Source organism: Canis lupus, chromosome 29, assembly GCF_048164855.1.
Source record: "Canis lupus baileyi chromosome 29, mCanLup2.hap1, whole genome shotgun sequence".
NCBI lineage: Eukaryota > Metazoa > Chordata > Mammalia > Carnivora > Canidae > Canis > Canis lupus.
Window position 1 is genome coordinate 28,534,909 of NC_132866.1, and position 23,597 is coordinate 28,558,505.

The 23,597-nt window shown below is 42.3% G+C and overlaps 1 protein-coding gene across 3 annotated transcripts in view; it reads left to right on the top strand.

Annotated features, from left to right (window-relative positions):
- DNMBP (dynamin binding protein) overlaps window positions 1–17,437 on the top strand; it is a 106,994-nt gene extending 89,557 nt beyond the window's left edge. For all 3 annotated transcript variants that reach the window (XM_072805716.1, XM_072805717.1, XM_072805718.1), the window contains 8 exons: window positions 1,534–1,664; window positions 2,629–2,733; window positions 7,342–7,470; window positions 8,700–9,032; window positions 9,379–9,558; window positions 11,140–11,338; window positions 13,731–14,278; window positions 15,817–17,437. In XM_072805716.1, the coding sequence (XP_072661817.1) occupies window positions 1,534–1,664; window positions 2,629–2,733; window positions 7,342–7,470; window positions 8,700–9,032; window positions 9,379–9,558; window positions 11,140–11,338; window positions 13,731–14,278; window positions 15,817–16,002 (1,811 nt within the window). In that variant the 3' untranslated portion in view covers window positions 16,003–17,437. The remainder of the gene's footprint in view (window positions 1–1,533; window positions 1,665–2,628; window positions 2,734–7,341; window positions 7,471–8,699; window positions 9,033–9,378; window positions 9,559–11,139; window positions 11,339–13,730; window positions 14,279–15,816) is intronic.
- The last annotated feature ends 6,160 nt before the right edge of the window (window positions 17,438–23,597 follow it).

Sequence of the window (23,597 nt, forward strand, 5' to 3'; positions counted from 1 at the left end):
TTCAGGCGTTGGCGTTTGCTTTCTCTGCTCATGGAAGGGCAAGCGTTTTCAACCCATGCTTTGACTTGTTTTCCTGCATGTCCTGTAGGATGTTTTACTACCTCCATTTAAGTTAGGACTTTGCCTCTTCAGAAAACCGCAGTTTACCTAGTCTCTGGGTCACGTGACTCCTCTCTGGTCTGAGCCCCGCCCCCCCAAGCAGTGTGTAGTCAGTTGCAAACCACCCAGCACTTTCTTATAATATGGAAGGAACTAAACCATTTCTTTTCTTTTTCATCAAACCTCTTGTGGGGCTCTAATTTGAACCTTCGATGAGTACAGCATTGTGACCATGATAAATTGATTTGATAGTCATATCCTTAAAGAATCCATAATATAGTATAACCTCTTTCTCTACCTTCTACTTCCACCACATCGCTCACATTGGTTATACAATGTTGACTGTGCCTTTAAAGCTCTCAGGCCATCTAGCCCTTTGTCTTGATTCATACCTCCTTTTTAAAAAAAATTAAATTCAATTGGTTAAATACAGTGTATTATTAGTTTCAGAGGTAGAGGTCAGTGATTCATCAGTAATTTTTTTTTTAAGATTTTATTTATTTATTCATGAGAGACACAGAGAGAAGCAGAGACATAGGCAGAGGGAGAAGCAGGCTGCCTGTGGGGAGCCTGATATGGGACATGATCCCAGGACCCCAGGTCACCACCTTAAGGCAGACGCTCAACCACTGAGCTACCTTAGCTACCCTAGCTAAGGCAGAGCTACCTACACTGAGCTCTATTATACCCAGTGCTCATTCTATCACATGCCCTCCTTAATGCCCATCACCTAGTTACCCCATCCTCCCACCCCCACCCCTCCAGCAACCCTGTTTGCTTCCTATGATTAAGAGTCTCTTAATGGTATGCCCCCGCCCCCCCTTGGCTCGTATCCACTAATGTAATGTCTTCATCTCCTACAATAAAATGTGCCTCTGTAGTGCCACGCAGTCTTCTCCTTGTGACCCTTCTGATGTCTCTAGACTTTTCTGGAGATTGTGCCTAAGGTATGACACAGTAGTAAATTCCATGACTCCTGTATAGCATTTTAATATATGAGACAATTGCACATAAATATCTTGTTTGTACTGAGACCATTTAAGATGGTCTTATAAAGCAAGTAGTGTTCTTTTCTATACTATATTGGAGAAGAAAACGAGGCTCAGAGGAGTTAAGTGACTTCTGGAAGGACACATCTTGATGAAATGACAGACCCAGGCATTGAGCTCAGAGGTTTCCTGGACTCCAAATCTTAGACTCTTCTCCTGAGCCCTCTGCACTCTTTCCTCCTAACCACCTCCAGTCTGTGCCGTCTCTGCTTCGTCAACTATTCTGTACATCCATATGGTGACTTACATTCATGTTTTGTCTCTATTCAATTATAAGCTCATTGAAAACAAGCACCAGCTCTTGTTTAGGTTGTTGGTCTCATTTTGTGGCTCGTTTTGTAGCCTGTCCATGCTTAGAGAAGGGCTTTCTTGATTCACTCCCTAGTTCTCAAGTATCGAAAGGGTGATGAAGATAGCCTCATGGAGAAAATTTCCAAACTGAACATCCATTCCATCATCAAGAAATCCAACCGAGTTAGCAGTCACCTGAAGCACCTCACTGGCTTTGCTCCACAGGTGAGATTCCCAAGCTTGAAGGTTTGGCAAATCTTTGGCAACTTTGGGGGTTCCACAGGGCAGCCTGCATGGTGTTGATTGGCACGATTCCCCTCTTAGTACCTCTTTGGTGTTTGCCACCTGGTGAATACAGGACCCTGCAGCTACTGTGTATGTGAATCCACCCACCCAACCCTCCACGTGCCTTGGTGAGCTGCATACCATGTATATGAGGACAAACTGGTCACTGTATAATAGTTACTGTGGTTTTAGACACCCATGAAGAGCTTATTATGTATTTGGTGAGACAAAATTGTAGACAGGAAGCTAGAAGGGATTTAAGAGATCACTATAGTTCAACACAACATGTCACAAATTAAAAAAAAAAAACAAAACAAAACATAAAGTCTGGTTATTTGAAGACATTCGGCCACATTGCTGAGAGTGGATCTGAAGTCATGAGGCTTCATTCTACTGAGCATATACACCTCCCGCAGTTAGTAGGAAACGACAGTCAGAAAACAATCAGTTGCTAAGTTTCACAGGTTGAGCTCTGTGTGCCGTAGTACTTAAGAAAATAGGAATTGCATGAGAGTAAGCTTCATGTTGACAGGAGATTTAATCTCAGCCTCAAAGAAAGGGGGTGTTTGGGAGGAACAGGGGAGGGCCTACCAGGCAAGGTGATAGCTCAAGCCAAGGCACCAGGGTGAACAAATATGGACACCGGGATCAGGAAGAGAGAGCATCCTGACCAGAGCAGAGCATGTCTCCCCATCAGGAGCAGAGGAAGTAAAGCGTGAAGGCAGGAGGGCCCGGGTATGTTTTGGAGGTCTTTCAAGGTGAAGTCTTTAAATTCAATTCAGTATTATCTGGGGAAACATCAAAGGCTTAAAATTTAGACAAAAGATATGTTTAAGAAAGATACTTTTGCCAATTGGATCTATTGAGGGGGAATCCTGCTAACAGCACTGTTTGTTTTGAACAGATAAAAGATGAAGCATTCGAAGAAACAGAAAAGAACTTCCGAATGCAAGAAAGATTGATCAAATCTTTTATCCGAGACCTGTCACTCTACCTCCAGCATATCCGGGTGAGTGAAGACAGCACCCTGCTTAGAGTCAGAGAGGGTATAATTCTGTTTTCCTGCTCATCAGCATATTGTGGAGTGTGTGCTGAATAATCTGGACTCAAACGACCACTGTGCCCCACTATACTTATTCCTGGGAGTCCTGTAGATTATTTAAGAGGTGACAGCATTTGGATGATGAGCATGCTGAGCTAGTTCTGGAGTGGCCAGCGTTTTCCTCCCACTCTCGGTCACCATCCTCCCCACCAACCTTTTTCTTACTCTCTTCCTCTGGCCAGGTATTTGTGAAGCAACTTGTCACAGTCCATTTTGTCAAGATCATTTCAAAGCTTGAATAATTCGAGAATGGTTGGTACATGGAGGCACATTTTCTCATAATAATATTAATTTCCTGATGTAATTGCTATCCACAAGGCCTCTAAAGTTAGAACCGTGAACAGATGCAGAGAGGTGGAGGAGCTGAGGAAGTCAGGTGGTGGTTGCTTTTAGGACTAGACTCCTTTCTGTTTGCATCTCTCCTTCCCTTGTAAGCTTCATAGAATGACATTTATATAAGCCTGTCGTGTACCCCTGTCCCTCACATATGACCATCTCTTCCTTAAAAAGAGATCCTCTGCTTTCTAAAAAAATTCATTTTTTAATTTAAGGAAAATGGTACAAATTCAAAAGATACCGAAGGGATAAGTAAAAAGTAAAAATCATTCTCCAACCCATCTCCTAGGCACCTTTTATTTTTTTATTTTTTAAATTTTTTTAAAAGATTTTATTTATTTATTCATGAGAGACACGGAGAGAGAGAAAGGCAGAGACACAGGCAGAGGAAGAAGCAGGCTCCATGCAGGGAGCCCGATGTGGGACTGGATCCCTGGTCTCCCGGATCACGCCCTAGGCTGAAGGTGGCGCTAAACCCGCTGAGCCACCCAGGGATCCCTCCTAGGCACCTTTTAGAAACAAGTCTGCGTTTGTCAGATTCTGCTCTCATTAGAGATGATTGTGTGTGTATATGTGTGTGTGATACACACTGTTGAGCATCTTGAGTTTTGCACGCATTATTTGGAAGTTATTCTACACCTATGCACACAGAACTGCACTTTTTTAAAACAACTCCACAATGGTTTGTTATATGGATGTGCCATAACGTATTTAAACTTGTCCCCTGTTGATGGACATTTTTTTATTAAAGATTTTATTTATTTATTTATTCATGAGAACACACAGAGAGAGAGGCAGAGACACAGGCAGAGGGAGAAGCAGGCTCCATGCAGGGAGAGCCAGACGTGGGACTCGATCCTGGGTCTCCATGATCATGCCCTGGGCTGAAGGCGGCACTAAACCACTGAGCCACCCGGGCTTCCCCTGTTGATGGACATTTAAACTATTTGTAGTGGCAGACAATTACACATATTGGTACAAGGAATATCCTTGTATATGCATCATTTTCTGATCTATGAGAATATATCTGGAGACCAGAGTACTAGATTTGCTGAGCCAAATCATATAGCAGTGTAAATTTGCTATTATTAAATTTTATAGACCTTGTACCAGTGAAAATTCCCTCTCAGTAGTGTATGAAATGGTTTCCCCATCCCTTGCTAACATCACACAGTGTTACCAAAATCAAAATGTTTTTCTTTACAAGACAGGTTAAAAATGCTACTTCCTTATAGTTTTAATTTGCATTCCTTATGAATGAAGTTGAGGATATTTTCCTATCTTTAAGTCATTTTATTCCTTTTTCTGTTGATATGTCTATATTTTGAGGCACTTATTTATTGATTTGATAGTCTTTTATCGATTTCTCATAGGAATACTTAGTTCTGACTGCTAGATTTTTGAAACCTTTGTGCCATTTTAGATGCAAACAAATCATGGAAGATTGCTTATTGTGTGGTACCTTTTTTTAATAACATTTTTTTTTCTTCAGTCTCTTGAGAACATTGTAGGCTGAATTTTAAAACTTAACAGTTTACTTTGGGGGAATGGAACCTCCCTTTATCTTTTAAGCTAGAATTCTCAGATTTTTTTAGACATCACAGCTCGTTAGATCTGTTCCTGTCACCCTAACTTGGCATGAGTGGGTTGAGTTCATCCTTCTGCTGCAGTGTTCCGAGCATGGCTGAAGCATTAAAAACTTAATTATAATGTTTAGTACCTTATAGAGCAAAATTAATGGAAAGCATTTGGCTGAATCTAAAGACCCACAGTCAAATTCTTCAATGTGGTTTACCCAACCTGGAGTAGTGGTACACACCTTAAATCATTCAATGAATAAATCATTTAAAAAACCGAGAAAAAAAAAAAAAAAAAAAGGCCGCTGGGCACACCCTAATCGGAAATCGGCTCATAACACTGTGACCCTGCCTTGTGCCCGCCAAAACTGCGCCCGATTCTGACCAAAGTAATAGGCCAGCTCAAGTGGATACTATAGGGTAAGATGTAATTCAATCGGCCACCTGTGTGTGGACCGACATGACTGTGCATCTTTCTGCGTATCCCATGGGCCACTGGCCCCTATAAAGCTGCTACGCCTCTTAGTCTCGGGGTCCAAGTCCCTGCTCCGCTGTATTGGGGGCACTTGGACCCAAGCCCGGGCTTGTAAATAAACCCTCGTGTGTTTGCATCGGGGGAAAAAAAAAAAAGCCCGTGCTGGAGGAGGAGCCCCGGAGTACTTCTGTATATGTTGAAGAAAATAGAACAGCCCTGCATGTAAGATGATGGTTTACAACTATTTCTCTCAGTCTGTTGACTTTTGAGTTTGCTTAAATGTTTTCTCCGTGTAGAAATTTTTAGTTTTGCATGGTCTGAACTCTTATGGCTTCCTAGGTCTATGTCATACTTGAAAAGGTCTTTCCTCTTCCAAGATAATAAATATCTCCCAGGTTTTAGGTTTTTCATTATTTCATTTCCTAAAGTTAAAGTCATTGAGTAGCTGGAATTTAGTGTATAAGGTTGAGGTAGGGATCCAGTGTGATTTTTTTTTTTTTACCTGCTTTTCCAATTGTCATCATTTATTAAATAAATAATTCCCATGACTTAAAATGCCCCCTACATTTCTTTTAAAGAGCAAATTCTCTTTTTGGCTTCTGAAAAGCAAACTCTCCCTTCACATACACAATTAGATAAAGATTAGGGTTTATAAAACTTTTTTTTTTAAGATTTTATTTATTTATTCATGAGAGAGAGAGAAAGAGAGAGAGGCAGAGACACAGGCAGAGGGAGAAGCAGGCTCCATGCAGGAAGCCTGATGTGGGACTTGATCCCGGGTCTCCAGGATCAGGCCCTGGACTGAAGGCGGCGCTAAACCGCTGAGCCACCCGGGCTGCCCAAACTTTTTAAGAGCATATAGGCTTTAAGTAAGAAATTTGGCAAAAAGCACCGTTGATACACAATTCCCAAGTGTGTTCCCTGGCCTAGGACTTTCCCTTACAATTCCTCTACTTTCGATGCCTCCCTGTTGGGGGTTTTCTCCCACTTGTTTTCTAAATGTGTAGCAAGCATATACCTGAGTTCCCAACTCTTAAGAGACTTATCTCCATAGCAGTGGAAGGAGGACATAATGTTGACATAACTGACAGCCATTTGATGGGCAGGTCATTTTGGTTCTGACTGCTAACTAGAAATGAAGGTAGAAAATGTTGGACAGTTTCATCACCAACATAAAATGAAAAGCCCTGCCAAATAAAATTAGTTGGATCAACTGAGAGAGCTGGCAAGAACAGAAGCTGAGAGACATTACTTTACTCTGGTATCTGCAATGGCATGTGGACTACTATTTTGAGACTTCATGACATTTTTTTTTAAAGAATATAAGAGAACGTCATGTTTCATTTTCATTCTCCCACTCAGGAGGAATTAGGAAGATTACGCAATTTATCCTTCTGACAAAACACTATGTCTGCACATACAGACGTGGGACTTAAAGAGGTCTGCAAATGTCATAAAATACAAGGTCGTAAAATCAAACTGATACTTGAGGCACAGATGTTTTTTGCTTAGGAACTTCATTTGTCCTTGAAATATAATAATGGAGTTTTGGGTACATTTAAATTTTATTTGGGTTAGTATCGAAATAATAGGCATTCCCTTAACTTAAACTAAAGAAGGTGAGAACCCAGCGTTGTTTAAGTAGCCAGAGAAAACAGCCTGGGGTTTAAAAACTGTCAGGACCAGTCAGGAAGAGTTTACTGTGCATTCACTTATATATTCATTTATTCAGCAAATGATCATTGAGTCAGTGAACAAAACAGACAAAAATCCCTTGCCTCATGGAGCTTACATGTGATTAGGGGGTTGTGCGAGGGAAACAGAGACAATAAACAACATTAGTAAATTATATTGTCTGTGAGAAGCCCTCACATTGGGAACATGAAGCATTGCTAAAGAGCGGATAAAAACCATCACCATTTTTTCTGTAAGTAAGAGTCTGAGTCTTTTTTCTGGTCTCATAAATCATCATTTATGAGAGTGTGCTTATTTCAAAGCTAAAATAATGCACTAGAGAGAAAATTGTTAATCACAGACTCCTTTTTGCCCCATTCTGCTATCCAGGATGAATGGCAAAGGCTAAATAGTTCTGTTTGCCTTACTGCATTTGTTTCTCACTGGCTCCAGGAATCGGCATGTGTGAAAGTGGTGGCTGCTGTGAGCATGTGGGATGTGTGTATGGAGAAGGGACACAGAGACTTGGAGCAGTTCGAGAAGGTGCATCGCTACATCAGTGATCAGCTCTTCACAAATTTTGTAAGTGATTCTTTCTTCAATCCTCTTTTCATAGAATGGCTTTCTTCTTGGGGTTCTTAAACATCCAGCTTATGGAAAAGTTAATTCCACAGAGACATACTGTATCAGGAATACCATTCTCTACCTATATTCATATTGGGGTTTTATATTTAGAGCAATGGCTTTTAATTAGTTAAAAGGACAAGTTGGGCTTCTGTTATTCAAAGAGATTCTTTTTATAGTTTGTGATGAGTCTAGTTTGAAGAGACAAAGGAAAACTAGGAAATTTAATCTCCTATCACTATTGAGAACTGAACAAAGAAAACTATAGGAGTACTAATTTAGGAATATTTAGGAATAGTATTTAGAAGTTAACCAATGGATCTTTGAGATGGCAAGTGCTTCCTTATAAAGACAGTACTGAAGGCCAAATTGCTCAGGCAATTCTAAATATAGATGTGAGATTATTTGATCCTGAGTAGGAAGAGATGAATGGGGTTCTAACAGGTGTTCTAACAACAGTAGCATCTTATTAAAAGTAAAGTACTAAGTACCTATTTATGTTCTTCACTTGGGAATATACTGCCTTTCAATGTCTGTCTCTCTAGAACAAATTCAAGGGAAAAATCTTTTGAAAAGTGGAAGCAAGTGTTAATAAGTAGTTATGATTAGAAAAGCTATTATGGGTATGTGAATGCTTCTCTACCCCAGATTTATGGAGCAGCTACATCTTCAGTTAAATTCAAGCTATGTAGGTGATACACATGAGAAGTGATACCAGACAGGTTGTGATGCAAGTTTCACATTGATGTGTGTAATTGAGCATTTGTTATCAACTATGGCGTGAAGGCTGGATTAGCATATTTCACAGACTCTTCGGCATGTGCAAAAGGTTGATGAAGGTTATACATTGAGAAGTTTTGTAAAATGCGTGAGTCCATCTGGTGTTGGTTAAGTAGAACACTGGTGGATCTGCATGGGTTTAGCTGGTGTGCTAGGAGCAAAGAAGCACAGGTATATAACAGGTGGTACAGGATATAACAAATCAGCCTGAAGGGTATTTCAGAGAATGACAAATATACATGGTCATGGATGTTAACTGGCATGTGGTGATTGTTCTGCAATATATACAAATATTGACTCATTCTGTTGTACACCTGAAACTGATATTCCATCAGTTATTTCTTAATTAAAAAACATAAACTTGGGATACTGAACAACTGAGCAATCTGATTTTCCTGTCCTTACAGAAGGAACGGACCGAGCGGCTTGTCATCTCTCCCCTTAATCAGTTACTGAGCATGTTCACAGGGCCCCACAAGCTGGTGCAGAAACGCTTCGATAAGCTTCTGGACTTCTACAACTGCACAGAACGGGCAGAGAAGTTAAAGGACAAGAAGACTCTGGAGGAGCTGCAATCAGCCCGGAACAACTACGAGGCCCTGAATGCGCAGCTGCTGGATGAGCTGCCCAAGTTCCACCAGTACGCCCAGGGGCTCTTCACCAACTGCATCCATGGCTATGCAGAGGCCCACTGCGACTTCGTGCGCCAGGCGCTGGAGCAGCTGAAGCCGCTGCTCTCGGTGGGTGTGCGGCGGCTGTCTGTCTGTCCTGTCCCATCTCCCTCTCCTCCCCCCACACACTTTGGAGAAGTCTCTGAGGTTCTCCTGGTGTTTTTCTGGGAATGCACACTGGGGCTGCTTGAGAAATTATTCAAACTAGAGAGATTAAATAGGCCATTAGGTCAAGTCCTTGCTGGTGCCTGGGCCTCCAAACGGCTCCTTCCTCCCTGAGATCCCAGAAGAGCCGGGCAGCCGGGCCTGCGGGCGGTGGGCAGAAACTGAGCCGGAGCTGCCACTCAGGCCTGGGGGCTCTCAGCCACGGTCCCTTCTTTCTCTCTCTCTGCCCACCCCCCCCCACGGACTCCAGTTACTCAAAGTGGCCGGCAGAGAGGGAAACCTTATCGCCATCTTCCACGAAGAGCACAGCAGAGTCCTGCAGCAGCTCCAGGTTTTCACCTTCTTCCCAGAGTCGCTTCCGGCTGCCAGGAAGCCCTTTGAGAGGAAAACCCTGGACCGCCAGTCGGCCCGGAAGCCACTCCTGGGCCTGGTGAGTGGGGCGTCGGGGAGAGTGGGAAGTGCAGAGGGTTCGGCCCGACACCGATGGGGACTCCCCACGCCCCGGGGCAGGTCCTCAGCCTCCTCCTGGTCTACGAGGCCGGGGGATTATACTCACAGCATTGAGTTACGAGGCTCAAATGAGTTCATATGGATAAAGCCCCTAGAAATTGCCTGGCCCATAGTAGGCACTGTACAGATGAGCTGTCATCGTTAGTATTCATGGACTCGGCTCTGTGCACAGAGGAGCAGTTTCATAGGAGTTTAAATCTCTCTTCGTAACAGAGAATAAAGGCCATTGAGCTCTCTTGTCTGTCGTGGGCTCCTTCATTTCTTATTCCTGAGCACTGCTGCTGGTGCTGGCTACTGACTGCCAGTAGCTTTTTCACACTTGTTATGTACATCAGAACACCCTCTGAAAAGCATTCTCAGATCTTAGTCTATATAGTGAATGGAGTTTGTAAAGGATTAATATTAATACTTTTGACCAATTAAGGAAACTGATTTAAGGGTATGTTAACTTTGCAGGCTTCCCTGTGTTTGATCATGTAATTACCTGTTTGAACAGGTAATTATCTGATTCATGGCCAAAACATTAATGGCTGACTGTTTTTTTTTTTTTTAATCTGGATTTATATTATTTTAGAACTCAATTTTTCCATATTTTGAAAAGTAGGATAAGATACACTAGATTATATGGGGCCATATTCGAAAAGATTATTGATCTCTTTTTACAGCATTTTTCTCCATGTAATCTCATAGACATTGATTTATATTTCCTTAAAAGGAGAATCAAATTTATTATTTTACTTTTTCTGATTTTATTAATAATAATTGTTTTCATAGATGGGGGAGTCAAGATAAGGGAAGTCTCTTGTTTAAATTCATATAGCAAAACAGAAGATCTTGTAATATTACTTAGATATTTTGATCTTTTGGTGGCACTTTTTTTTAATTTAAGATTTTATTTTTAAGTAATCTCTATACCCTACGTCGGGCTCGAATTCACAACCCCGAGATCAAGAGTCACACACTCTACCGACTGAGCCACTCAGGCACCCCAAGTGGTACTTTTTAAATTTATTTCTTAAATTTTATTTATTTTTTGAGAGAGCAATAGAGCCAGAGGGCACAAGCCGGGGGAGGGGGGAGCAGCGGAGAGGGAGAAGCCGTCTCCCCGCTGAGCAGGGTGCCCTATGTGGGGCTCATTCCCAGGACCTCCAGGATCATGACCTGAGCCAAAGGCAGAAGCTTAACGATTGAGCCACCCAGGTACCCCTCCAAAGTGGCACTTTAATCACATTTTTTGGTCACAAGATAAACATGTGAAACTAAGTGTATGTTAAATTTCCTTCATAGCTAAAAGGCACTAACACATAAACTAAGACATCATGATTTTTTCCCAGCCACACGGACTGACTCAGGCACAAAAACATCTGGTGGGAGTAGCGAGTGGCAGGCTATCCTCACCCTCATTTCTGAGACTCGGACTGTGAGCTGGGATTACATATGGCCACTTGGATGGTGGCCAGGGTGGGCTTTTGTTGATCATATCTCTTGTGTTGCCTTTCAGCCAAGTTACATGCTACAGTCGGAAGAACTCCGAGCCTCCCTCCTGACGAGGTATCCCCCTGAAAAACTCTTCCAAGCAGAACGGAATTTCAATGCCGCTCAAGACTTGGATGTCTCGCTTCTGGAAGGTGACCTGGTGGGCGTGATCAAGAAAAAGGACCCCATGGGCAGTCAGAACCGCTGGCTGATTGACAACGGAGGTAAAGAATGTTAGATCTCAGATTACTGTAACTCTCAATGAGGAAAAAGTTATTTTTGGCTGTACCTGAATCCTATGCGGGCCAGAAAAAAGTAAGAGTCTTTGATTAAAGGGGAAAAATAACCTTATAAGTTCCCATCCATCCATAATGTCCAAGTCATTACCAAAACAAAACCTGTCTTTGGTTTTGTTTTTGTTTTTACAAATTCCAGAGAGGGCTCCATTACTTACCTTGCACCTTGTGGGACCTTGCCATGTTTTATGGCTCCTCAGGCAGCACTTACCTCCCACTGGGGCCCGAGCCCTCTCAACCTGTTCTAAATGAACCACGAAATAAAATAAGCTGCCCTCTTCTAAGTTCTGTAAATGGGTTTTGTGAGTGTGTGAATGAATTTAAAACCCGTAGGAAAGGATTCTTTGTTTGATTTTTGAGTTTTTTGTCCCATAACAGTTTTACCTCATGACTTTCAAAATAACTTACAGCTTTTTTCTGGCGGGGGTGGTGGCAGGGGTGGTGGGAGAGTTGTCAGGTATAGAATTTAAAGACAAGTTAAAAAGAATAAAACTGATCCATATTGTTTGTCCACAATTCCAAGAATCCAAAAAGCTTTGAAAAACAAAGTTTTTTTCCCCCCAAATTCATTTGCCACAACTGTCCCTGATCTGAACTTACTTGGTAGCAAAATCCAAGCAAGGTGTTGTGAGGCTTATAATTGTTAACTCATCTCTTTTAAGTCATACGTTATAGAAACATTAATGGGTTTAGTTATGAGGCGGTGACCCAGACCCTGCTGGGGATGTCATGCCATAGACAGTATATGTACTTGATTACTTTTCCCAAATTCAAAGTCTGAATTCCAAAACACATCTGGCCCTCAGCATTTTAAATAAGGACTGTGGGCCTGTATAATAAACATCCATGTTCACACCACTGAAGTGGAAAATAGTGACATTCTTAGTTTGAAAGTACTTTGTGGATTTTCCTGTTTGTCCCTTCCTACTTACCCAAAAGAATGGAGATTGGAAGTGGGAAAGGAAGACAAGGTGGAGGGTGATAGGCAGGGGAAGCCACTGATGGGTTCGTGGAAGGACTCCTAGTAAAGATCCAAGCTGTCAAGAAGCTGCTCCACCCTTGAGGCTTTGATCTACTCCATCCTGATGAGTGGTGGCAGAAAGCCTGATAATACTGTGTTAGGATCAGCTCGTAGACCCTCTAGCCCTCATCGTCTGCGCAGGGGACTTCTCATCATTCAGCAGAGGTAACAAAACACATTCAAGATGAAGACAGAGATGGCCCTTGCTCACCTGAGGTTACGTACTCTGGGTCCCTGCCTTAACAGATACTTTCTTAATATTAAAAAATGTTCCTGTAGATCAAGGATTTTAGTCTTTCATGTTTAAAAGTTTTAGCTGAGGGCCCTCTTTGTCATCATCTTAGGTAATTTATTCAAGTGAACATGTGCTGTGCATGTGTTGTGTACATACTAACTCCTATAAATCACTTCCTACCTTAGGCTCTTCTCACAGTATGTCCACCACGTTCCCACACCAGTGCTCCAGATGGGAAAAGGCCCGGCAGCTGTATCTGAGGGGCTCTGGCACTATGAGGATGGTTTTAAAATCCCCTTTTCTATACTCAGTGTGTCTGAACACATCCTTTAGATAAGTCTCTCCAAGCCTTTGTTTCCATGATGTAGACATCCTGTTAAATTTTCTTCATATGCTCATTCTCAAAAATGTGGTCATTTTTATCAATGTCCTCTTGAATCTCTTCGAAGGCTCCTGTCACTCACCTGTTGTGAGGCTGTAGCAAGAACACACCGGCAGGTAGCTGCAGAGCCACATTGTCTCCTGGGATCAAATGTCTCATTTTACTTCATGTCTCTCACTATTGACCTAGGTTTTTTTTGTTTTTGTTTTTGTTTTTTAAGATTTTATTTATTTGTTCACGAAAGGCACAGAAAGCGGCAGAGACATAGGCAGAGGGAGAAGCAGGCTCCCTGTGGGGAGCCTGATGCAGAACTCGATCCCAGGACCCCAGGATCACGACCTGAGCCAAAGGCAGAGGCTCAACCACTAAGCCACCCAGGCACCTTTGACCTAGCTTTCTATTCTTTTTTTTTTTTTTTTTTAAAGATTTTATTTATTTTCTCATGAGAGACACAGAGAGGGAGGCAGAGACACAGGCAGAGGGAGAAGCAGGCTCCATGCAGAAGCCCAGTGTGGGACTCGATCTGGGTCTCCAGGATCACGCCCTGGGGTGAAGGCAGCGCTAAACCGCTGCGCCACCTGGGCTGCCCCGACCTAGCTTTTAACCATAGTTTTTTCCCTGTGGACTCCGCCCACCCCCCCTTCCATTAAAAGCTCTTTGTGTTGGTTTTTCCTCCCCGTAGTCAGCCAAGGCTTTGTGTACAGCTCCTTCCTGAAGCCCTACAACGCCCGCCGCAGCCACTCAGACGTCTCTGTTGGCAGCCACTCCTCCACTGAGTCGGAGCAGAGCAGCTCCTCTCCCAGGTTCCCACGGCAGAACAGCAGCGGCACCTTGACCTTCAACCCCGGCAGCATGGCTGTGTCCTTTACCTCAGGATCTTGCCAGAAACAGCCTCAAGATGCAACTTCACCAAAGGAACTGGGCCAAGAAATTCTCAGTGCTTCCTCAAACTTGGGTTGTTCTGAGAGCAGTCCTTCCAGATGCCCTTCAGACCCAGACTCCAGCCCCCAGCCCCGGTCTTGGGACTCTCCAGAGGCAGCCAGAGACATTAGCCAGCCCGCCCCTGCCCTCAGGGGCTACCGAAACTCCAGGCATCCAGAAATAGGTGGTTACTCCCTACCAGGGCGAAATGGGCAGGGGAAAGACCTCACAAAAGGATGTGCAAGAACAACCCAGGCTCTAGAAGACAAAAATGAAGAGCCAGAAAGCAGGGAGGCAGAAGGCAACCAGGTAGGTGCTCCTTGTCACCATGTGGGACACGTGGCAGCAGTGTTGTGTCAGCGGTGTAGGAGTGGGGGTATCTGAGGCGTGCCCGGGGCCTGCGTGGTGATCTGGGCTGAGCTCAGGGACAAATCTAATGACGCACACATGGAAACTCGTTCTAAGAGCGAGCACCTCCACACCTGCTGGGCATCTTCTTTTTTGACACTTCGGGGCTGTTTCCGGGCCCCTTCTGCCCTATTGTCGGGTGTTTACAAGGCATTACAATGAAAAGCTTTTCCACTCTGCCAACCCATGATTCCTCATTGTATAAAGTCTGCCATGTATCCTATCTATTTAGCTTTTTATTCAAATGGCTATATTTTTTCCCCTGGAATTTAGAAATAACATTCTGACTCCATTTCACTTTTGCCTATTCTTTTTATAATGGCCTATTTTTGTCTTAGGAATTGGAACATACCTTTTGTATCTTGAATGTTTTAAATCTGCATATTTTTTTTGTTTTTAATATTTTATTTATTCATTCATGAGACACACACTGAGAAGCAGAGACACAGGCAGAGGGAGAAGCAGGCTCCATGCAGGAAGTCTGATGGGGGACTCGATCCCAGGACTCCAGGATCACAACCTGAGCTGAAGGCAGATGCTCAACCGCTGAGCCACCCAGGCGCCCCTAAAACTGTGTATTTGAAAGTCACTTTCACATTCACGGCTGAGGAATCCCTGGTTCGCTCACTTGTTGCCTTCGCCCCCTCTTGTAGCAGGGAGTTTCCGTGTGTACAACATCTGTCTGTGAGCTCATCTCCAACAGGGTTGCTTTTGAGAGACTCAGACATGTGCTGATTTGTGGAGGTATTTGCCAAGTGCTGGATTCCAAAAGACCAGCTTTCATACGAGCTTCTGAGCTCTGTCCTTCTATGCCACGTTGCTCAGTGCTACAGATGAGCGAAGGGCATGTCCTTTCTCTGGTGACTCTGTTACTACCCACTGCCCAGGACAGAAATCCACATTCTGGGCCCATCAGTGGACACTCTTTCTAGACATGTGGAAGAGAAGATGGCCCTTTTTTATATTTGGATTTTGTTTAAAAAGCTCACTTCTAGCTTCATGGACTCCTCCAGGTCCTAAGAGTGTGTTTGCATCCTTGTGCACCCGTGGGCCTCACGGCTTCCCCTCCTGATCACTGAGCACCACCCACATGCCATATTGACTGAAGGTTCCTTCTTCCACTCTTTAAGGCAACTCTGAAAGAGTAAAAGGATATGAATTTTGGTTTTCTTTGAATCTGCCGTGTCTGTTTAGGGTAGCCACCAACCCTATGTCACTATTTAAATTTAAGCTAGTTAAAATGAAATAAAACTTAAAATTAAGTGCCTTGGTCTTACTGGCCATACTTGAAGTGCTTGATAGCCATGTGTGGCTAGAGGCTGCCATACTGGATAGGGCAGGTGTAGAACATTCCTATCACTGCAGGAAGTTCTGTTGGACAGTACTGCTCCAAGCAGTTTCCCATTTCCTGATAACTCACTTTTTTCTCCCTCTCATAGGTCTATTTTGCAGTCTATACCTTCAAGGCACGGAACCCAAATGAGCTGAGTGTGTCAGCCAATCAGAGACTCAAGATCCTGGAGTTTAAAGATGTTACAGGAAATACAGAGTGGTGGTTGGCCGAAGTTAATGGGAAGAAGGGCTACGTTCCATCCAATTATATCCGCAAAGCTGAATATACCTGAGCCTGTTCTCCTTCCCACTCAATCTGCTGCCTTTACCTTCCTTCTGTGGAAGGGTTCTGGTGGCCCCTGAGAGGGCACCTGCTCCTGGGACACAGGCCCTGTCTGCATTGTTTAACCATGGCACAGTGCTGCAGGGCACGAGATGAGTCTTGTTTTGTGCCATTGGATTGTCAACTTTGATGCTCTCTAGACTTTCTAGAATTTGAAATGGACCCTGGGGCTTATGAATGATTCAGTGACCACGAGAAGGCACGTCTTAGGTCAGCCTTTGGAAATGAGACATTTCCAGTCGGAAGACCAGTATCATATGTATGTGCTCCGGCAATAGAAGACGTTTGCATTGGTTGTATCATACTGAGTTTGGGGTGGTCCCATGCTCCACGAACAGATGACCAGAAACTGACTTGGATGAAGAGGACTCTCTGGGAGCCCTTTTAGATTGTGCCTCTGCATGTGGCAAGAAGTTTGTTAGATTGTACCAAACCTGGTGTTCCAGTGCTTCAGTGTTTAGCACACATTCACACATCACACCTACTCCTAATTTCTAAAAGTCCCTAAAATCCTACCGTCTGTAATCTTATTTATTTCAAATACTGCATTTCCAGGTTGGCCATGCAAAATTCCATTGTTTTCTCTTTTTAAAAAGCGTTTAGGGTCTCTATTTCCCTTCAACCTCTCTATGAAAGGTTCTCTTTCCTTTTAGGTCTACAACCATCTGCCCTTTTCTGTCACTTCTGCTTTATTGAGTCTGTGTAATGTCTCCTGGCTTTATACCCGCAACCCAGTAACTGATAGATTTCCCTAGGAGAACAAGATCAGAGCTCTGGCCGCCCCATGGAAAGTTTGTCCTACAGTGAGCTGAGATCAGTCTGGCCTGATGGCAGACTGGGTGCCTTTCTCCTTCATCCACACTACTATCCACAGATGCAGAAAGCATAATACACGTGTATTATATGAATTAGGATAAGCAGTCCCCAGAGGTAGCTTATCCAAAACTTGGAAATAAGCATTTTCTGTTTCACCACTAACCTCCATGCTCAGAGACTAGTCTAAGCCAAACAGATTCTAAAGTGCCTAATTGTACCTCCCTCTGGCCTCAGGAAGATCTTTGCTAATCTTTACAACAAGACTGTCCCCCTGAAAATTCTGTTTTAGCAGGGCTCTTATTCTTAAGTTCTGCCCCAGATATGAAGTCTACCTTGAAATAGAAAACTATGAATTTTGTCTTAAGGGAATTAAGAACACCTCATAGTCCCTGCTCCTTTATAGTGCACCTTTGGCCTTAAAATCCTGATGAATTGGGAGATACCTGTGGACCCCTTAGCTCTGCGGGTCAGTCAGAAGGCAGCAATGCGAGTCTTTTGTGAATAGTGTTTATATTTAGAGATGTTTATATTTAAGTAGGTATTTTATAAATAAAAGCATTTCTAAGGGCCATGAGTATGTTTTCTTGATTTCCCTCCATGTGTTTAGCCTGAACCTTATTGGATTTCTGAGGGTACCTTTTTGACTACTCAAAACAATGGCAAGATTCCAGAAAATGAGAGAGGCTAACTGAAGAAATTCAAGTCAAAAATTCACCTTGTCAAATATAATTTCAACAGAATTACTGTACCCTCAAAAGATAGCCCTGCTGCAGACAACTGCCTGTTTATTTTAAGCTGCTTTTGTACTATAAAACCCTAGCAGAACAGAAGAGCTGAAATTCTCTAAACTGGAATCCCTACAAGAAGGTAAGTAGAGGTGGAAACTGATGCGGTGGAGATTAAATAACAAGAGACGGAGTAGCAGCTGGGCGAGGCTGGGGACGGAAGGGGAAGAAGCAGCAGGAGCACTGGTGAAGGGCTGACAATGTGTGGGTAACCATGAAGCCTGATATTAAGGACTAGAAAATATGGTTGAATAGGTGGACTCTGGAAAAGAAACTAATAGGTCAGCTAGGCCAACTCTTATTTTACGGACCAGGAAAATGGGATCTAGTGACGTTGCAATTTCCCCAAGTCCCACATCAAGTTTTTGATGGATCCTGAATTTAAACTTGGGTCTCGGGTTCTCTAGCTGAGTCTTTACACCTTGTTCTGGAGCCAGACTGTCTGGCTTCAGTTACTTAAGAGCTTTGTGACTTTGGCAACTCCCCCAGCACATGCTTCAGCTTTCTCATCTAAAGTAGATGGTTATACTATCCGCATCATGGGTTGTTGTAAGGATCGAATGAGTTGGTACATGGAGAGTGCTACAACACTGCCTGATGCATAGTAATAAATTGGAGAGTCATGAGGTTCCCAATCAGAGAATTTAGTTTTGAGTCTGATAAACTGGTAGGTTCTTAGGTAGATTACCTATTTTAGGAAAGCTAAATGGTAACAGGATGATGAAGGAGGACAGATCAAAGGCAAGAAAATCTAATTAGTTGGAAAAAAGTTAACTACTTTGGGCATAAAATTGAGAGTAGACAAAAAGCATCCTGTAAAGACTGAAATCGAAGAAATGATGGAATCACTGGCAAAAGGGAAACTGCTGGGATGGGAGCAGGTTTCTGAAAAGATGAGTTTTGTTTTAAACACGAGATGTCTGCTTGTCTTGCTCCTGCAAGTGTGGCCTTCAGGCCAGGTGCATCACTATAACCTGGGGGCTGCTGGAAATGCAGGCCCCTCCTGAGTGTACCAACTCAAGATGATTTGTATGCACATCAAAGTTTGAGAACCATCTATCTCAAGGCAATTTTTTTAATGGACCTTTGTATTGTCAGAAAAGTTGAGAGTTACAAAAACCATGGAAGGAAAGGGTGTCAGATGTTTCAGATACAACAGAAGGAAATGTTATTGAAAATTTCTAAATCCTGCTTGCCTGCTTTCTTCCTCTCATGAATTTTCTCCCTTTCCTGTCTGGAAGTAGCTCTTCAGTTGTGCTTTTATCCAGGAGTCCTAGGAGAAGGGAGCAGTGGTGGCAGTTGCCACCTATAAAGGCCAGATTTCTGGCCTTCATCTCAGATTATTGACCTAACATCTCGAGGTTATTGTGAGAACCAAATAAGATGTATGTAAATTTTTGTGCAATGTGAGCTCTAGGAGTACATGGTTCTTATAAGGAATTAAGTTTTGTGCCACCTTGTTTTAATTAGTTGTGAAGCCAGGACTCTGTTTATGTGGGTGTTGTTTCGGGATTAGGAATACAAACCGGCCCTAGGAGAACACACTTGTTTCACTTGGAGGATCTGAGACCTGAGGACCCAGAAACCGCAAGGTGTATACACATCATCCTAAACGCTCTCTCTCTAGCTGCCACATACAACTTGGGGTTTTAAACTCTTCTCCCTATCAATACATTATATTGGTGGAGTTTTTACTGTAAAACCTTTGTTAGGTGCAGCAGAGCCCTGCTGTCTCACCCAGTCCACTGGAATTTTCTTGCAATGGTTACTGAAGATCAGTGTTGTATTTTGCATGTATCAAGAAGGGAGTGTTCAACAACAAACTGGGGGCCTTGCAAGCTGCGTAGGACTATCTATTCCTTCATATGACTCAGAAGTGACTCTCAAAGAGAAAGGAGCCAATTAAGTGTCTTCCCAGAGGTAAATTCTGGTGGTGTGGTGGGAGGGAGAGAATGTTCTGGTTAGACCAACAGCAGGGTGTCCATTCAGGCAACACCCATTGGGAACAGGCAGACACATGGGAAGCCACTGCAGAGCAGGGATGTCACCAAGGCACCGCCTGTGTACCGCCACGCCTAGGTGTCCCTGAGACACCTAGAGGGGTCGAGCTCCCAACCCTTCCCATGGCAGCCACTCCTTAGGTCCGGGGTCAGGGAAGCTGAGAGACAGCTGATCTATCCTAACCTCCTCTTGTCCTTGGAATCTCCATGTCTCACTTTAACAAGGGATCTTCCTACAGCCTCCAGAAAATGATGACACAGAATAAGATCTTTGCAGTTTGATAGAAGGGGTGACAGGCATGAGCATTGAAACCCATTTTCAGCAGGGATGTCACATAGTCCTCTACAAATTCGAAGAACAGGATTCACTGAAGACCATAAATTTTAAGTCAACTTCAGTTGGACAGTATTGGCAATTCTTTCAGAGCTTCTTGGACTTAATGGTGTTATATTGGTTTCTCAATACTGCTATAACCAATTACTACAATTTGTGGCCTAACACAAATGTATTATCTTACAATTCTGGGGGTCAAAGTTTCAAAATCAGTCTCACTCGTGGGCTAGAGTCACCATGTCAGGAGAGTTCATTCCTTCTGGAGGCTCCAGGGGAAAATCTGTTTCCTTGCTTTTCCAAGCTGCCTGCATTGGCTTATGGCGCCCTTCTCTGGCATCAAAGCCAGCAGCATAGTGTCTTCCAATGTCTCCCCCATCACATCATCATTCTGTGACCCTCCTGCCTCTTCTAGGGATCCTTTTAATTACACTGAGCTCAAGTGGATAAGGTCATCTCTATATACTTAATCATATCTGCAAAGTCCCTTTTACTATGTAAGGTAAATAAATCCTCATGGGTTTTGAGGATTAGGACATGAATATCTTTGGGGACCATTATTCTATCTGCTGCAGGTATGAAGCCACATCATATTTTTGAGGCAAATTATCTTTTTGAAAATGGAAACATGATCCAGTTCAGGATACACTAGTGATTCTGGAATAGGGGTCAGCAAACCTTTTCTGTAAAAGGCCAAATACAGTCTGTCACAACTCCTCAACTCTGCCATTGTAACCCAAAAGCAGGCATAGATAACACAGAAACAAGTGAGGATGGCTGTGTTTCAATAAATATTCATTTACAAAAACAGCCAGCCAGATATGGCTCTTGAGCCATACCCCTACTCTAGGTCTGGCTAAAAAGGATTTTGGTCAACCACTAACGCCGAAGTTAATGCAGGAAAATTAGGTCTTTTGGTGAAGGAAAATGAAAAGCTAGCAAAGGTGTAATTGGAACTAATAGTGTTATCAGCCAGGAAGATATCTATGGGGCTAGGAGGTGTCTTTATGATACCAGAATGTAAACCCGGACAAACCAGATCACAGTTAACCCGCAGATGGGTGCTAACAACAAAAGAGCCAGCAGGCAGTGGTGTTTGCACCAGGTTTTGGGAGAGAAAGCTGTTCTAGACATACAACCAGTGGATAACTTGACATGCTCTCCAGAAGGATTCCAACAAAGTTGTTTCCCAGAGAGGAGTGAGTGGCTGTGAGCTTAAGCAGCAAATATCCCGAAGATCGCTGCTGCAACAGAGCCTGTCCTTCACAGTGGAAGCCGGGAAGATGGTAAGTGGATCTGAACTCAGTGACAGTGGTTATCAGTAAGAATAACCAGAGGCTATCTCAGCAAGGACCAAGGCCTTGATTGAAGACAGGAGTTCTTATATTAGTTCATTTTTTTTAAGTTCAGTAAAAACCAAACTAGTCTTCCTGAAACTTTATTTTTCTGCTCATTTTTGCCTAAAAGAAATTCTGCCTCACATATACGGTTTTTTTTTTTTCTTTTTTCTACTTCTTCCGTATGTAGTTGCTTTTTACACTGCAGCACTTAAATTCTACAGCATAGTCTGTTATTTGCCTATGAAGTAAAAAGGAATGCTATGGAAATGGAGTGCTTCTTACAGCCAATTCTTTTAGGCATTTTAATAATCTTTTACTTTAATATCTTCAAGCATCATAAAGGCTTCTTATTTTTTTTCATTCCAGTGTAGTTAACATAGAGTGTTGTAATAGTTTCATGTGTACACTCTAGTGATTCAACAGTTCTGTACGTGACTCGGTGATCATCATGGTACACGCGCTCTTACTCCCCTTCATCTGTTTCACCCACCCATCTGTATGTCGTCTTTGGAGAAATGTCTGTTCGTGTATTCTTCCCATTTTTACTTGGGTTATTTGGATTTATTTTATTTATTTTATTTTTATTTTTTTATATTGGGTTTATTTTAAATGTTGAGTTGTACTTTATAAAGAATATATATGGAATTGTATATATTGAATATATATATACAATACATTGAATATATATATATATACATATACAATATATATAAAGAATTTTCTTTATATATTTTGGATACTAATCTGTCATTGGATATGTCATATCCAGTATCTTCTCCCATTCATTAAGTTGCCTTTCAGTTCTGTTGATTGTTTCCTTTGCTACATAGAAGCTTTTTATTTTGGTGTAGTCTCAATAGTTTGTAGTTTGCTTTTTTTCCCTCTTGCCTCAGGAGACATATATAGAAGAATGTTGGCTGCAGCTGATTCCAGAGGAATTACTGCTTGTGTCCTCTTCTAGGATTTTTATGGTTTCAGGTGTCACATTTATATCTTTAATCCATTTTTACTTTATTTTTGTGTATGTGTGAGAAAGTGGTCCAGTTTTCTCAACACTATTTGTTGAACGGACTTTATCCCATTGTGTATTCTTTCCTCCTTTGTCCAAGATTAATAGAGCATATAATCATGGATTTATTTCTGGGCTCTCTGTTCTATTCTATTGATCTTGTGTCTGTTTTGGTGCCAGTACCATACTGTTCTGCTTACTACAGCTTTGTAGTATATCTTGAAATCTGGGATTATGGTACCTCCATTTTTGTTCTTTTTCAAAACTGCTTTGGCTATTTGGGGTCTTTTGTGTTTCCACACAAATTTTAGGATTGTTTTTTCTAGTTCTGTTTAAAATGCTGTTGGTATTTTGATAAGGGATTGTATTAAATCTGTAGATTGTTTTTGGTAGTATGGAACTTAACAATATGAGCATGGAATATCTCTCATTTGTTTATGTCATCTTCAATTTCTTTCACCAGTGTTTTATGGTTTTCAGAGTACAATTCTTTTCTTCCTTGGTTAAGTTTATTTGTAGGTATTTTATTATTTTTGATGTAATTGTGAATGGGACTCTTTTTGCATTTTTTCTTGTTTTATTTTTAAAATTTAAATTCAATTAATTAGCATATAGCGTATTATTAGTTTCAAGGGTAGAATTTAGTGATTCATCAGTTGCATATAACACCCATTGTTCACTCCATCAAGTACCCTCCTTAATGCCCATCACCCAGTTATCCCATCCCCGACCATCTCCCCTCCAGCAACCCTGTTTGTTCCCTATAGTTGAGTCCTTTATAGTTTGTCTTCCTCTCTGATTTTGTTTTATTTTATTTTTTCCTCCCTTTCGCTATGCTTTCTTAAATTCCATGTATAAGTAAAAATCATATGGTATGTCTTTATCTGACTTACTTCACTTAGCACAATATCCTCTAGTTCCATCCATATCATTGCAAATGGTAAGATTTCATTTTTTGATTGAATAATATTCCATTGTAAACATATACCACATCTTCTTTATCCATACATCAGTCAGTACACATCTGGGCTCTTTCCATAGTTTGGCTATTGTGGAAATTGCTGCTATAAACGCTGGGATGCAGGTGCCCCTTCAAATCACTATGTTTGTATCCTTTGGGTAAATATCTAGTAGTGCAATTGCTAGATCATAGGGTAGTTCTATTTTTAGCTTTTTGAGAAACCTCCATATTGTTTTCCAGAGTGGCTGCACTAGTTTGTATTCCCACTAGCTGTGTAAGAGGGTTCCCCTCTTTCCAATTCTT